We start from the raw sequence: 14464 nt of genomic DNA on the forward strand, positions 1-14464 counted from the left end.
TTCTAAATCTGCTATTGATAATGCATTTTTAATAATATTTCTAACAAACTGATGAAGAATATTTTATCTGGATCTGATGATCTTGTACTTGTATCATATACTGATGTTCTATTAATTTAAAATTATTTTAAAAGAAAATTGTCAGAGTAATATATTTTGTATGAAGGAATCTTGACAACTTTTGAATTTTTAGGAAATCTACTGATTGAGTAACTTAATATATGATTGATACAGTTCTAGCGCATTTTATTAGGTCTTGCTAGGCTTTAGATTTTAATGTCTCTACTGTAACAAGAAAGTTTAATCTTTATATTTATGTGAAATAAGAGGTCAAATGCAATTTAAGACTTCACCTTCTAAATTTAACATAAAAATGAGGTTATGACACAGCAAATCTTCAAAAATATTTTTTCCCCTAAATTTTGAGCAAATTTTCAAAACCAGACTGCTTCAGGTTAGGTCCTACAATCCATATTTAGGTAGAAAAATAAATGACTTTCTTTTTCACAAGCAGTAAATACCTGCAACCCCTTACCAGCTTTAATAGGAGCAGATAATGCTAAGTATTTCCAGAAATTGAGTCCTAATGCCTTTTAGGAGGATACCAAAAATTAGAATTCTGTATTAAGCAACATTTAAAAATATTGTTCACAATTCTGATCCCAGTACTCTTCAGGATAAAGATGCAGCCACAGTTTATTAAAACAATATCAGACCTGCTTTGTGTACTGCCACAGAATGTTTGTAGGCTAGGCGTGATCACGATCAGTTGCTATCATGTAATAAGGTGCATACTCAAGCCCTCTCGTGCCTCCTGGGGATAATCCAGGCACTGACAATCATAGGCTAAAACAGAAACGGATGTTGCTAAATGAAGTGGATCAGCTGTGTTGTGATCCGTTCAGAAATGGCTGATTTGCTTCACTGGGTGAAATAGGTGTTACTTATTGTCCATCGGGGCCTTTGCTGCCCCCAATCCTGTGGAACCCCAAATTTCTTTGCTTGCAGAAGTGTGTGTAGAGAATCCAATTTGCAGTAGGTCACTTCACACTGGGGAGCCCAGGCAGGGGCTTCAAGGGCCCAATCTTTCATGCCCTGGGAATCCCCTGTATGTATGTAGGATTGAGCCCTTGGGCCTGGGAATGCCTGCCCGGAGTGGCTGGAGAGCATGGGCAACTCTGTGCTGCCTGAAGGTCTTCTGCCTGAAAACAGAGACATCCAGCACAAATTTATATTAACTTTTGTCACGGCCACAAATTTGGGGACCTGTGATGCAACAAAGGGCATAGACATCTATTTGCTTTCACTTTGTGCTACTATAAGAACTTTTGTGGCAATATGGAGGCAGTGTCTGTTTGCAGCCACAGAACTTCCCAGTCTCAATATTTCTCGTGTGGTGTTTTGCAGTTCTGACTGATAACTCTCAGTCTCTCGCACTGTCTTCCTAAATAGGTATTGTTTATGAAAATGCAAGTTAGCTCTTTTTATAAGTGTGAAAATATTCCTCCTGTTTATCTTTGATAGCTAATACTGAATTTGTATTGCTGCTACTTGGCCTGTTTCTGTTGATTGCATTGTGCAGCCCTGAAAAGAAAATCACTTATATAATTTTACTTCAGTGTATACAGATCTGTGTATACTGCTCTATAGCTAGGGTTCTGAGATGACATGAACCTACTTACGAGGTAATCAGAAAGTATGTGCAACTATTTGATGTCCTTAGTTTGCTGCACTTCTTTCTTTATAACCCTAAGGAACATTTTGGTGTTTAAAATCAGTATTTACACACAAAGCATGATGCAATGTAAAACTCAAGACAGAGCTTCAGGAATTCAAGTGGCTTTCTTATAAATATGAAAAATTATTTTCCACAACATTTGTAGGGTTATGTCAAAGAGAAAACTGATCATATACCTTGACTTTGTTTCAGGGGTTCTTAGTAAATTCAAAGCCGGAGAATGCGTGTGATCCTATAGCCCCTCCACCACTTAAGGACAACTCCTCCAATACTTTCATTGTCTTAATCAGAAGACTTGACTGCAACTTTGATATCAAGGTAGGCTTTGACAACCCCCCACCTTCTCCCTCTTCCCCCCATTTTAAAGGCTTAGCAAATCCAGAACTACTGATAATGTAGAATTATGTCCATATTTAGTATCTAAATACACTCTTGCTAATTTGTCTGCTATGGGTAGCTGAGGTAGCATTGTCATTTACAATATCGTAACTTATTAAATATAATAATTACATGAACTGTTTTTTAGGAAACAGCATGTGTGACAGGTAAGGATTCCTGAATCCAAAGTGAAATGTTCTCCTTCTGTGGTTTTGGAAAATTATGAGTGGTTATCTGAAGTTTAGGGTTTGGGTTGCTTTTTTTGGTGGGGGTGGGGGGGTGTTTTTTTTTTCCTCCAGTGTCAAAATGACCAGTTTTATGTGATGTAATGAAGTATGTTTAAGCATGTAGAGCTTTTTCTGTCGTGGCAAAAATGAGGCCTTTAATTTGCCACTGACTTCTGTGGGATAAAACCAGGTTCAGGTATTTTATAACCAGATGGCTTGTCCAGAGTTGTGTGATATTGTGGTTAAACTTTCAATTGTGGGCACATAGCTTCTGTTGCTGCTGGTACCAAAAGTGGTTTATCCTGCGCTTGTCTGTATAGAGGAAGAATAATCATCACATCATTTGGTATCTGGCCCACCCTTCCTTAAGGACTTTGTTTAGCACAGAATCTCTTCCTCTTCTGTTTGTGCCCTGGTAGTGAAGGACAGCCCGTGGGGATGCCAATTAACTAATTAATCCAGAGGGTCATTAATCCTTTATGACCCACAGGTAGTCAGGTTCAGGGGTGTTAAAGTAAGTTGATTTCACTGAGCATTGATCTCTACTGCCCAACCCTACTTAGAGTTAGGAAGAGTAGCTACACACTACAACACAGGTAGATTGAGCAATATAAGCTGTATTACACAACACAACCCGTGCAACAACTACCTGATGCAGTATTCCCATAACACCCAAGCTGCAACACAATAAAATACACCCAATGGGGCAATAACCCAACGCACATTCCAAACCCGCTGTCGTTGATCACACAGCCAATCAATTACACATTACAGTGATCTGTGGTCACTACACAGTTAACTGCTATGCAACTTTACAAACAACCCAGAAACCACAGATGGCAGCAAGAACACCCTGGGTCTAGTCAGGAGGAGAAACCCTCTGACAGTCCTTGAGGATTTCTAGGTTTTCCCTGCTTATGTACTCAGCACCTCAAGTGGGGAAAGTGTGATGCTTTACCCAACTGCAGCTTCCGCAGCCGAAGCCCAAAGGAAAGAGCGCGAGACAGGTAAACCTCAGCAAGCTTAATCCCAATGACCAGGTCACAGCAAGGAACCTGCAGTACTCAATGAACTCCCACACCCTGAGAGCGCAGGGTTAGGACTGTCCAGCCAGAGTGAGGGTGAGGCTGAGTCCGAGCCTGAGCCCCCAGAGCTCGTACTGGCTGCTCTGGACAGAATTTATGGCTTAAACACATGTCCCTCACCCAATGGTCCAATCTTCACCTTTTTCACAATACCCAATCAAATTCAAACCTGGGCAGTACTTAAAAAGACCAATCAATTCAAATTATTTCAACTGAGTACAATCAACATTATCATAATTAACATATCAACATTGATAAACAGTTACATTACCATTATACACTGTGTATGCCCAGACCTTAAAAGTAGGTCATGACTTCATCAAGGTTCAGAGTTCAAACCCTCTAGAAATGTATCACCTCTAGTCATATGGCACATGTGTGGACTTTCACTGTTTTACAGTAGTGGAAGGGGATAGATATACCCATTTCTTTTCAACCCAACAGCCACGTAGCCACAGAATAAGATTACAAGAACATACTGGTGTAGCCCAGCTACTGTAATTAATAATCCATTGGTTTAGGGAAGTGGTCAGGCACCAACTTCTTGGATGTGTGATAAACAGTGCAGCGTTTGTTTCTGGTGAAGCAGTTAAGGGGCAATCTGTAACATACTTTCCCATAGTGGCTGCCCAAATTGTTCTGCCCCAAACTGGTAGGGTGATTCTAATGATTAATATATTGTGTGTACAGCTGGTCAGATTTTTTTCTGACAGAACATTTTTCTGTTAGAAAATGCAGATTCATTTTAAAATGAATGATGTGTGCAAGTCTTTGTGGAACAAGGTTGGTAGTGTTTTCTTATGTTTTTTGTTTTATTTTGAGGTTTTTTGTGACTAACCTCCCAGCGTAATACAGGCAGTTTTGAAACTTGCCATCAGACAGGTTTTCATTAGAAACTTGCCTGGATTCCTGACAGGACACATGCTTTCCTCTCTGGCAGTCTGTCTGTTGGAGAGCTTTAGACCAAGGTATTCCAGACTTCTGGATCAACTGGCTTCCAGGGGTACACATCTGCAGCCTGGGGAGCCAGCTGCCCTGAGCGTCTGCTAGCATCTCCTGGACTGGATCAACCTTGTGACTACAGCCACAGTAGACAGCTTTTTCTTGCAGATTACTCTGTGGTTGGGAACTGCTTTTCTAAGTAATCAGTCCATTTGGGTCCCTGGCCAACCTTACCTCTGCAATGGAGGAGGTGAGAAGCTTTCTGCCCTGAAAGTCTAATAGTTCACTGAGCCTACTGGTTTTAGAGTCTGAAAAACTTGAGGTCCTAGATGAGGCTGTTGGAATGGCAAGCTGATCATAGAGCCAAGGACCCTCTCTCTGTTGCTTTCTGAAAATGATACAATTCTTGTCAGTTTTTGTCCACTACTGAAACCAGTTCAGTAAACAGGAATTATGGCTGCTTAGTCCCTAGGGCTGTGTTTTGAAATCATCAGACTTTAGTGTTTCATAAACAAATTGTTATGGGTGACTTTGGTTTTTTAGGTCCTGATTTGTCATGAAAGGTTTCTCTGAAAACAAGAAGATCCTCATGGCTAATACTTGCCATCTAATTCTGGAATTTAGGATTTTTGTGTTCTCATCTTAAGATCATTACTTATTTCATTTTTGGTTTATAATTGATTTTTTCATTTGCTCTTCCCTTCATTTTACTCTTCATTTGTTTCTATGTTATTGGCTACATTAAAACAGCCATTTACATTGAAGAACAGTAGAGTAAGCGATGGCCTGTGGTTACATGCATGTTATTTCCATTGTAGTTAGTGAGGCAAATCTTAGTCTTTACTGGGTTTGCACTATTGACTTTATACATCTTTTGTACGCTTCTGTAGGCGGACAGAGAGCAGAGAGTTTTATTGCTGCTTCTTAATCACTTTAATCCACATTCCAGACCCCTCATTCCTGTTGACCTTTTTTCTCTCTTGTCACCAGACCATATAGCAGCTACTAATGCCAGCTATTATCTTTAGTAGAGGAGGTTCCCAAACTTATCCATACTGTAGACCCTCTTGTTTACTACTGTATAAACCACTCAGGCTGCCTCACTTTTTCCCTCCCATATGGCAGTCCTGTAGCTATTCTAGGAACATGGTATTTGGAAAAATAATAGTTGTCACTAAATGTATTAATATTAAATATGCAAAGTGTTCTTTCCTTTTGAAAACTGTTAGTCTATCATTCTTCTTTTGCTCTTTTTCATCTTATCCTGCCCATCTGTTCTATTCCTTTTTCTCCTGACCTACTTTTCTTATTGGTCCTCCTCTTCTTTCTTCATGTATTTTCCTGCTACTTAGTTCCCTGTTTCCCTTCTGTACTACCCAGCCTCCTGGTTCGTTTCTGCCTACTGTTTCATGCAGTGGAAACCTTTAAACATATAAATTATCTTTTGAAAACAAAGTAACTTTAGAGTGTTTAAGGTGTTCCTATGGTAAAGCCTGGGAAGAGCATTAAGAACAGAAGTGCTATTCTGACTCAGACCAATGGTCCATCTAGCCTAGCGTTTTGACAGTGGCAAGAGTGGATGCGCTTTAGAGGAGAGCATGTATATTTAGAGTTGTCTATTCCCCTGTTTACTGACCTTCCTGGTATCCACAATCATTGATTTAGGGATGTCAGAAAATATATCACTGACTGTTCTACTTAATAGCTATTAAACAGATCCATCACCCATAAGTTTGTTTAATCCCATTTTTATCCCTGGCTGTACCATCTGCCTCAGCCCCCCCTGTGATGATGAGTTCTACAAGTTGCCTATATGCTGCATAAGAAAATATTTTTTCTTATTCGTTTTAGAACTGGCTCCTGCTAGTTTCAGTGCATGTCTTCTACTTCTAGTATTCTAAGACTTGGTAAATAACTGTTCCTATTTACTTTGTCCGTATCCTTCCTGATTTTATTAGACCTCTATTATATCCTCCCTCAGCCGCCTTCTTTCCAAACTGGAAAGCCATAGCCTTTTTAGTCTTTCTTCTTATAGCAACTGCTGCATACTCCTGATGATTTTGCTTTTTTCTTTTCAGTACCATTTCTAATTCTACTACATCCTTTTTGAGCTGTGCGTACCAGAACTGCACGCAGTATTCAAGATATAAGTTTACCGTGGGGATTTGTGTAGTAGCATGACAGTGTTTTCTGGTTTTTGTTTTTAGTTCCCTTCTTAATGATGCCCAACATTTTTATTAGTTTTTTGTTGTTGTTGCTGTACATGGTGCTGATTTTTTAGAGAACTACCTATAGTGACTCCAGTGTTTCTTTCCTTAATCTTGACAGCTAGTTCAGAACTGCTAGTTCAGAACCTAGTGGTGTTAATGTGTAATTGAGCTTCTTTTTGCCTATGTGCATTACCTTGCATTACCAACCAGTTATAACCTGTCCTTCCATTTCTTGCCCATCACTTCCCTCCCTGCACATGAAGTGGGATTAATGTAATTTTGGCTCAGCAGCTCCTTTCCTGTAGTAAAGGTTCCCTATGTAGAGGATATTATCTTGAAACTCTTCTCCTCAGAAAGGCCCCTTTATTCCCTCACAGTGGTATGGAGGGGCCATAGAGACAGCGGGCTCAGTTCTTTGCTATGATATGGGCATGTATGTATGGAACAAGACAGCCATGGTGCTGTGGTGAGAGAGCCCCCACCCTAGTTCTGTACATGTTGGCTTCTAAGCCAGACTAGTATAGATACATTAGTGCAAAGTAGAGCCTATCTGCCTGTATACAGCACGGCAGTAATATAACTATACTGCTTTCAGCTTGGGAGCTGTACATACCAAGCTAGTGTGGGAGTGTCTCAGCATCATGTTGCTACACTGCCTACACGTAGACATCTAGTTTGCCTTTTTCTAGGCATTATCAATGATAGTTCTATTTAGCACCCACATTTTCTCTTTCCCATATTGAGAATTTAGATGTCTTCTCCTTTTCTTACAGTGAGTCTGATCAGACTGAATTGTTGTTTATAGAGGTCTAAATCAAACTCATATTGATTTTTACTGCCTGTTTGACAATGGAGTTTTGTTTTTCTAGTTTTCAAAGCTCACACTTCAGGAATTAGTTTTCATTCAGGCTCCCATTGGCTAGAATGTTTACCAAAGTCTTGCTATTGCTGTGCATGCACCTTGTTCTCTCAGTGATGGGATTTCATAGGTATTTAGTGGATCATGGACTGTCCATGCATCAGGGAACGCTGATTTCACCGTGGTAGCTTCTTTGTCAACCATTTTGTTGTAAAACATAGCTTACCTTCCTCTTTGAGAAAAAGGTGACAGCCCAGTGAGAATTATATAGACTAATAGCATAGTGGAATATGGATTGAAAAGAAATAGGCTCTAAATATAACTGTTAGTAAGCTGGTAGTCTGAGAAACTAAAAGATATAGAATTCTAAATCCTTTTTCTTGAATAATTGACATGCCTCAAAGACAAATCCATCTGTACTCAGAGTTGAAACTCTATCTAATTAAGGAGGTAGATCAGCAGGTTAAGTTGAATAGGCACTGGCCAGGTTATTGCAGGGTGCAGGATGTACAACTACTTGCCATCTGGCCAAGTGGTGTGTGTGTACAGCCAGTGCAGGCAGCTCAGTGCTGTCATAGCCCATGCAGACAAAAGTTAAGTCTTATTCCCTACACAACGCTCTCAAAACTGCTACCAGAAATTAAGCTTCACTTACCTGCTTCCACTCTGTTATCTCCAAATCTAGAAGTAAAGCAATGGGGAACTCTAGGGACAACTTCTGCTATCCCTCTGAAGCTTAGCAGAGACATATCTCAAAAGTAGCAACAGGGGGTATCTGTGAAGCATCCTAATTGCATCAATCACAGTTTTGGAGAATGTGGAGAGAGGAACAACGGGATTGGGGCTTATTTTTAGTGACAATCTTAAGAACACTGTGGAGGCCATTGTAGTCATGCCAGAAGACAAACAGTGAAAATAAAGGATTTGACTTTCAGGAATGTGGACTGTCCAGCTATATGTCCTTGTCTGCCTTGGAATCTGAATGCATTTTACTAAGTTTGAAAATGCATTTAATTGTAGGAGTCTATTATAGACCTCCCAACTAAGAAGAAGAGCTGGATCTTGAATTCAGTAGGTAACTGGCTGAAGCTGCATACTCCTGATGCATGGTTGTCATGGGTGACTTCAACCTCCCTGGGGTCTCGTGGAAGGAGCACACAGCCAAATCTGACCAGCTGCATAGCTTCTCCACTTGCATTGATAAGGTCTATGGGCCCACTAGGGGAGAGAAACTTCTGGATCTGGTACTGGCCAAAGAAGATGATCTGGTGAGCAATCTGAGGATTGAGTAGAAGCTTAGTGACAGCAACTATGAACTGATCAATTTCTCTGTCCAACGCTGGGTGGGAAAATCTCTCAGTAAAACAGAAATCCTCAACTTTGGGAAGGCTGACTTTTTCACAAATTTGGGAGACTGGTCAGTGAAGCACTAAGAGACCATGGCCCCTCAAAAAGGGGAGTCCATGAGGAATGGTTGTTCCTTAAGGATGCAGTCCTCAGAGTAGAAGGAAAGTCCATTACATCCTGCAGGAAAGCCAGTCAGTGGGCTGGGAAACCCCTTGCCTCAGTAGAGAACTTTTGGACCTCCTGAAACTAAAAAGAGAAGCCTACACCAGATAAAAGATGGGAATTATCAGCAAGGAGGACTATGCACCACTAGTCCACACCTGTAGAGAGTGGACCAGAAGAGCCAAGGCAGAAACTGAACTCAGGCTAGCCAGGAGAATCAAGGGAAACAAAAAGTCCTTCTTCAGATATGTGGGAAGAACAAAGGCAACATTGGACCTCTGCTAAATCAAATGGGGTAGCTGACATCTGAACTCAGGAAAAGGCTAGTCTCCTAAATGAGTACTTTGCATCAGTCTTCCACCTGCTGAAGGGAATCACCCTGTCAGATAGGACACAAAGCATCCAGGGTGCAGAAGATGTGCCCACAATTGATGTAGATGAAGTGAGGGAACACCTCGAGAGGCTCAACATCCATATATCTGTAGGCCAGGATAGAATGCACCCAAGAGTCCTGAAGGGTCTGGCAGGCATCATAGCATGCCCAATGGCGAGGATATTTGAGAACTAGTGGTGCTGGGGAGAGATACCAGAAGACTGGAAAAGAGCCAGCGTGGTCCCAATCTTGAAGGAAGGAAGATCCAGGGGATTACAGGCCAGTCGGTCTGACATCCATCCTTAGAAAGATCCTGGAAAAAAATCATCAAAGGTTACATCAGCAACAGGCTAACAGATGGCAACTTTGAGTGCCAGCCAACATGGTCTCATTGTTGGAAGGTCTTGCCTGACTAACTTTGTCTCTTTCTATGACCAGGTGACACATTGCCTGGACAAGGGAGATGAGGTTCATGTCATAAATCTGGATTTCAAAAAGGCCTTTGAATTGGTCTCCCATGATGTCCTCATGGCTAAGCTGGAAAACTGCAACCTCAACTGTCTCATGGTCCAATGGCTGGGGAACTGGCTCTGGGGTCAGACCCAAAAAGTAATAGTTGACGGAAGCAAATCAATATGGCGCAGAGTGGCCAGTGATGTCCCTCAGGGGTCAGTACTTGGGCCAGTCCTCTTCAAAATCTTCACTAATGATCTGGATTTGGGCATCAGATGCAAACTGGTGAAGTTCACGGATGACACTAAACTTTGGGGGGGAGGCAGTCACACTGGAGGACAGACTGGCGGATAAAGCTGACCTGGATGGGCTCGCAAGGTGGGCCAACCAAAACCTGATGGCATTCAACATAGAGAAGTGGAGGGTGCTCCACCATGGGAGGAAAAACCATCATCATACTTACAGGCTTGGCAGTGCTACATTTGCTATTACCATGACCGAAAGAGACTTGGGAGTCTTGATTGACCACAAAATGAACATGAGCCACCAATGCGATGCTGTAGCTGGCAAAGCAAACCAAACTCTGGCATGCATCCACCAGTGCATCTTAAGCACTTAAGGACTTCATCCTCCTGCTTTATACTCAGCCTTAGTGAGGCTACAGCTGGAGTACTGCATCCAGTTTGGACCCCCACTTCAGGAGGGACGTGAATGAGCGTGAGAGAGTCCAGAGGTGAGCCACGCACATGATCAAAGACCAAGAGAGCAAGCCTTATGAGGAGAGGCTGAGGGACATGGGACTTTTCAGTCTGGAGAGGAAAAGGGTCAGAGAGGACATGGTGGCAGCCTGTAAGTACATAAGGGGTGTGCACCAGGATCTGGAAGAACAGTTGTTCTCCAGGGGCTAACAAGGTCTAATGGTTACAAGCTTCTGTAAGGCTGATTTAGACTGGACATAAGGAAACAATTCTTTACAGTCTGAATGCCCCCCCCCCTGAGGTGGTGCCAAGCACCTACTTCAGACTCATTTAAAGAAGTTTGGATGCTTATCTTCCTGGGATCATTTGACCCCAGCAAACTTCCTGCCTATGCCAGGAGAGGCTGGACTCGATCTCATGAAGTCCCTTCCTGCCCGTAATGCCTATGAAATCTATATCAAGGGCCTCAATAGTAGCTTTATCTGACATGTCATTCTATGCCAGCTCCAGCTAGGTAGAATGAACTTCATGGTTTCAATGTGAATTTGAGAAGATCTTGCAAAGAAGGATTTATTAAGTACTTGGGGACATCTTGGGAAAGGGAGAGGTGACAGAGGGGCGGGATTTTACCTTAATAAAAATGAAGCACCATTATAAAATAGATGTTTGGGAAAGATATATCTAGATAGATAGATCAGTGGTCTCCCAATTTTTTAATTAGGAGTTCATCTGTGGGTTTAAAAGCAACCCAAGATCTGTGCACTGCTGCTGCCCTCCTCTTCCCCTCCCCCTGGCCAGCAGGTAAGTCTTTTAAGAGCTTAATCCTGCTATTTCATTGAGTTATACTTACTGAAAATGTCTGAAAGAATTTTTCTTGAAGTTTTTTTTTTTTTTTTTACTTAACCTCTGAGAGATTCCAGCTAAAATCAGGCTTTTGTAAAAGCTTAGCCTGTTGAAAATAACAGCTGACCCTACCTGTAATTGTCCAAGAAACAACTTTAAATACCTCATGTCTTTCCAGTCTCATTTTATCTACCTCCTCCGCCCAGGTTGTTGAAATACAGACCTCCCCTCTGACCTGGTCTACCACACTTTTTCACCTATCAAGTCATGCTTTTGCTCACACTTCCTGTAAAATGCCTATAAACATTACAATGAAATGTTAAGAAAATCATGGCTATGTACTCAGAAATAAAAGCAAAATCACAGAACTCGCCTAAATATAAGCTACATTTCACTACCCATTCACTTCAATTAATATCACATGTTGCCCTCATTTTTCATGTCTACATTGTAAAGTCTGTGGGTCCAGAATCTTATTCATCAGTAAATTGTTTATTACTAGTGTTATGAAATAATGACTTGAGTCAAATCCGTAATCTTTAGTTAGATGTTATCTACATCTAATTTCATTTACTTTGGGTTTAATTTAGATTTTGTTCTGTTGTAGGTTCATAATTTTAAAGGAGTCTTGAGTATACTCATTAGTCAGTTTTACATTTACTTACATTGAGGTTTCCAGAGGTAAAAATAGAAGAGAGAAAATATCTATTTACGAAATCTGTCAGTGACAAATAGCAGTTTTTTAGCACCTGCATCATGTGAGTCTAATCTCAGAATGTCACAGCTGAGTGCAGTAATAGGAGACACCTGCTATTACCTGTTCATTTTATTTCATTTCATTTCATTTCATTTCTTGGTATCTGTGCTAGGAAAGAGGAGTGAGCTATAGCAACAGAAATGTCAGATTTTTTTTCCTTACAGAATCCAGAAACATGGCCTATGAATTTCTCAAATGATTTCAGTTACTTACAGCAAGGCCTGTAAAAATGCAGTTGCCAGTTTCCATTAGGATAGATAATTGCTGTGACCTGGGCTGTGGTAACAAATGCCATAGTCTCTTGTAATGAAAGTAGCAGCTATGTTTTTATATCCTATTGCATATTATGTCCCACATTCTACTATTAGTTTTAGTTAGTATAAATTAAACATGTGGTGGGAAGCCAATACAGCAGTGCACAGGCAATCTAGGAAGTTTTTGGAGAGTTTAAAGGACAACTTCCTGGTGCAAGTGTTGGAGAAGTCAGTTAGTCGCTATGCTCTTCTTGACCTGATGCTCACAAATGGGGAAAAATTGATGAGGAAGCTAGTAGTGCAGGGGTGGGCAAAATGTGGCCCGGGAGCTGGACGCAGCCAGGCCATTCTATCTGGCCCGTGGGACCCCTAAAAATTTTAGAAAATTAATATTTATCTGCCGTGGGCTGCGTGTTATGCAGCCCTTGATGGCTTGCCAAAACTCAATAAGCAGCCCTCTGCCCAAAATAATTGCCTGCCCCTGTAGTAGTGGGTGGCAACTTAGGCAGCTGTGACCACAAGATGATTGTTCATAATCCTGAGGAAGGAAGGAAAGCAGTAGAGTGAGGATGCTGGACTTCAGAAAGGCAGACTTAAACTCACTCAGGGAACTGATAGGCAAGATCCCCTGGGAGGCCAGTCCGAGGGTTAAAGGAATCCAGGAGAACCGGTTGTACTTTAAAAAAAAAACAAAACAAAAAAACCTTACCGGGGTGCAGGAATGAACCAGCCCAATACACAGGAAAACTAGCAAGTATGACAGAAGGCCAGGTTGGCTTAGCAGGGAGCTAAAACACAGAAATGAAGCTTAAAAGAAGTTTGGACAGACAACTGGGAGGAATGTAAGAATATTGCTCAGGCATGCAGGGATGAAATCAGGAAGGCCAGAGCACAATCGGAATTGCAGCTAGCAAGGGATGTGAAGGGTAACAAGAAGGGTTTCTACGAGTATGTCAGCACCAAGAGGAAGATCAGGGAAAGTATGGGTCCCTTACTAAATGAGGGAGGCAACCTAGTGACGCATCATGAGGAAAAGGCTCAAATACAATGCCTTCTTCACCTCGGCCTTCAAGCAACATCAGCTCCCAGGCTACTGCACCTGGCAGCACAGTTTGGGGATAAGGTGAGCAGCCAATAGTGCTGCAAGAACAGGTTAGGGATTATTTAGAAAAGCTGGATGTGTACAAGGCTATGGGGCCAGATGTGACGCACCTGACGGTGCTGAGGGAGTTAGCCAATGTGATTGCAGATCTGCTGGCCATTATCTTTTGAAATGTCTTAACTATTGGGAGAAGTCTGGGATGATTGGAAAAGGGCAAATAAAGTGCCTGTCTTTAAGAAAGGGAAGATGGAGAATCTGGGGAACTACAGACCAGTCAGCCTTACCTCAGTCTCTGGCACAATCATGGAATAGATCCTCAAGGAATACATTTCTAAGCACTTGGAGGAGAAGGTGTTTAGGAGGAGTCAGCATGGATTCACCAAAGGGAAGTTACACCTAACCTAATTTCTTTCTGTGATGAGATGACTGGCTCTGTGGACGCAGGGAGACCAGTGGACTGATATACCTAGACTTGAGCAAAGCTTTTGATATGGTCTCTGACAACATTCTTGCACGTAAGCGAAGGGAGTACAGGTTGGATGAATGGACTGTAAGGTAAAAGGAAAACTGGCATTACCATCAGGCTCAGAGGGTAGCAATCAATGGCCCAATGTCTAGCTGGCAGCTAATATCAAGTGAAGTGTCCCAAGGGTTGGTCCTAGGGCTGATCTTGTTCAGTATCTGCAGTGACCTGGAAGATGGGATGGAGTTGAACCCTTATCAAGTTGACAGTTGACAACAAGCTGGGGGTAATGGTAGATATGCTAAAGGGTAGGGCTAGGATTCAGAGAGACCAACAGATTGAAGGATTGGATCAAAAGAAATCTCATGAGGTTCAATAAGAAATGTAAAGTGCTGCACTTAGTATGGAAAAATCCCATATACCAGTACAGACTGGAAACTGACTGGCTAAGCAGCAGTGCTATAGAAAAGGACCTGAGGGTTACAGTGGACAAGCTGAATATGAGCCAGCAATATGCCTTTGTTGCAAAGGCTGGCAGCCTACTGGGCTACATAAATAGGAGTGTTGCTAGTA

At 41.8% G+C, this 14464-nt stretch overlaps 1 protein-coding gene across 1 annotated transcript in view; it reads left to right on the forward strand.

The window, feature by feature from the left end:
• The window catches only part of RNF13 (ring finger protein 13), a 143795-nt gene that overhangs the window by 45432 nt on the left and 83899 nt on the right, over positions 1–14464 (forward strand). Inside the window, exon 5 of the mRNA XM_019532576.1 lies at positions 1931–2056. Within this exon, the coding sequence (XP_019388121.1) occupies positions 1931–2056 (126 nt within the window). The remainder of the gene's footprint in view (positions 1–1930; positions 2057–14464) is intronic.

This window comes from Crocodylus porosus, unplaced genomic scaffold (assembly GCF_001723895.1).
Source record: "Crocodylus porosus isolate Cpor-Errol unplaced genomic scaffold, CroPor_comp1, whole genome shotgun sequence".
In the NCBI taxonomy this organism is placed as follows: Eukaryota; Metazoa; Chordata; order Crocodylia; family Crocodylidae; genus Crocodylus; species Crocodylus porosus.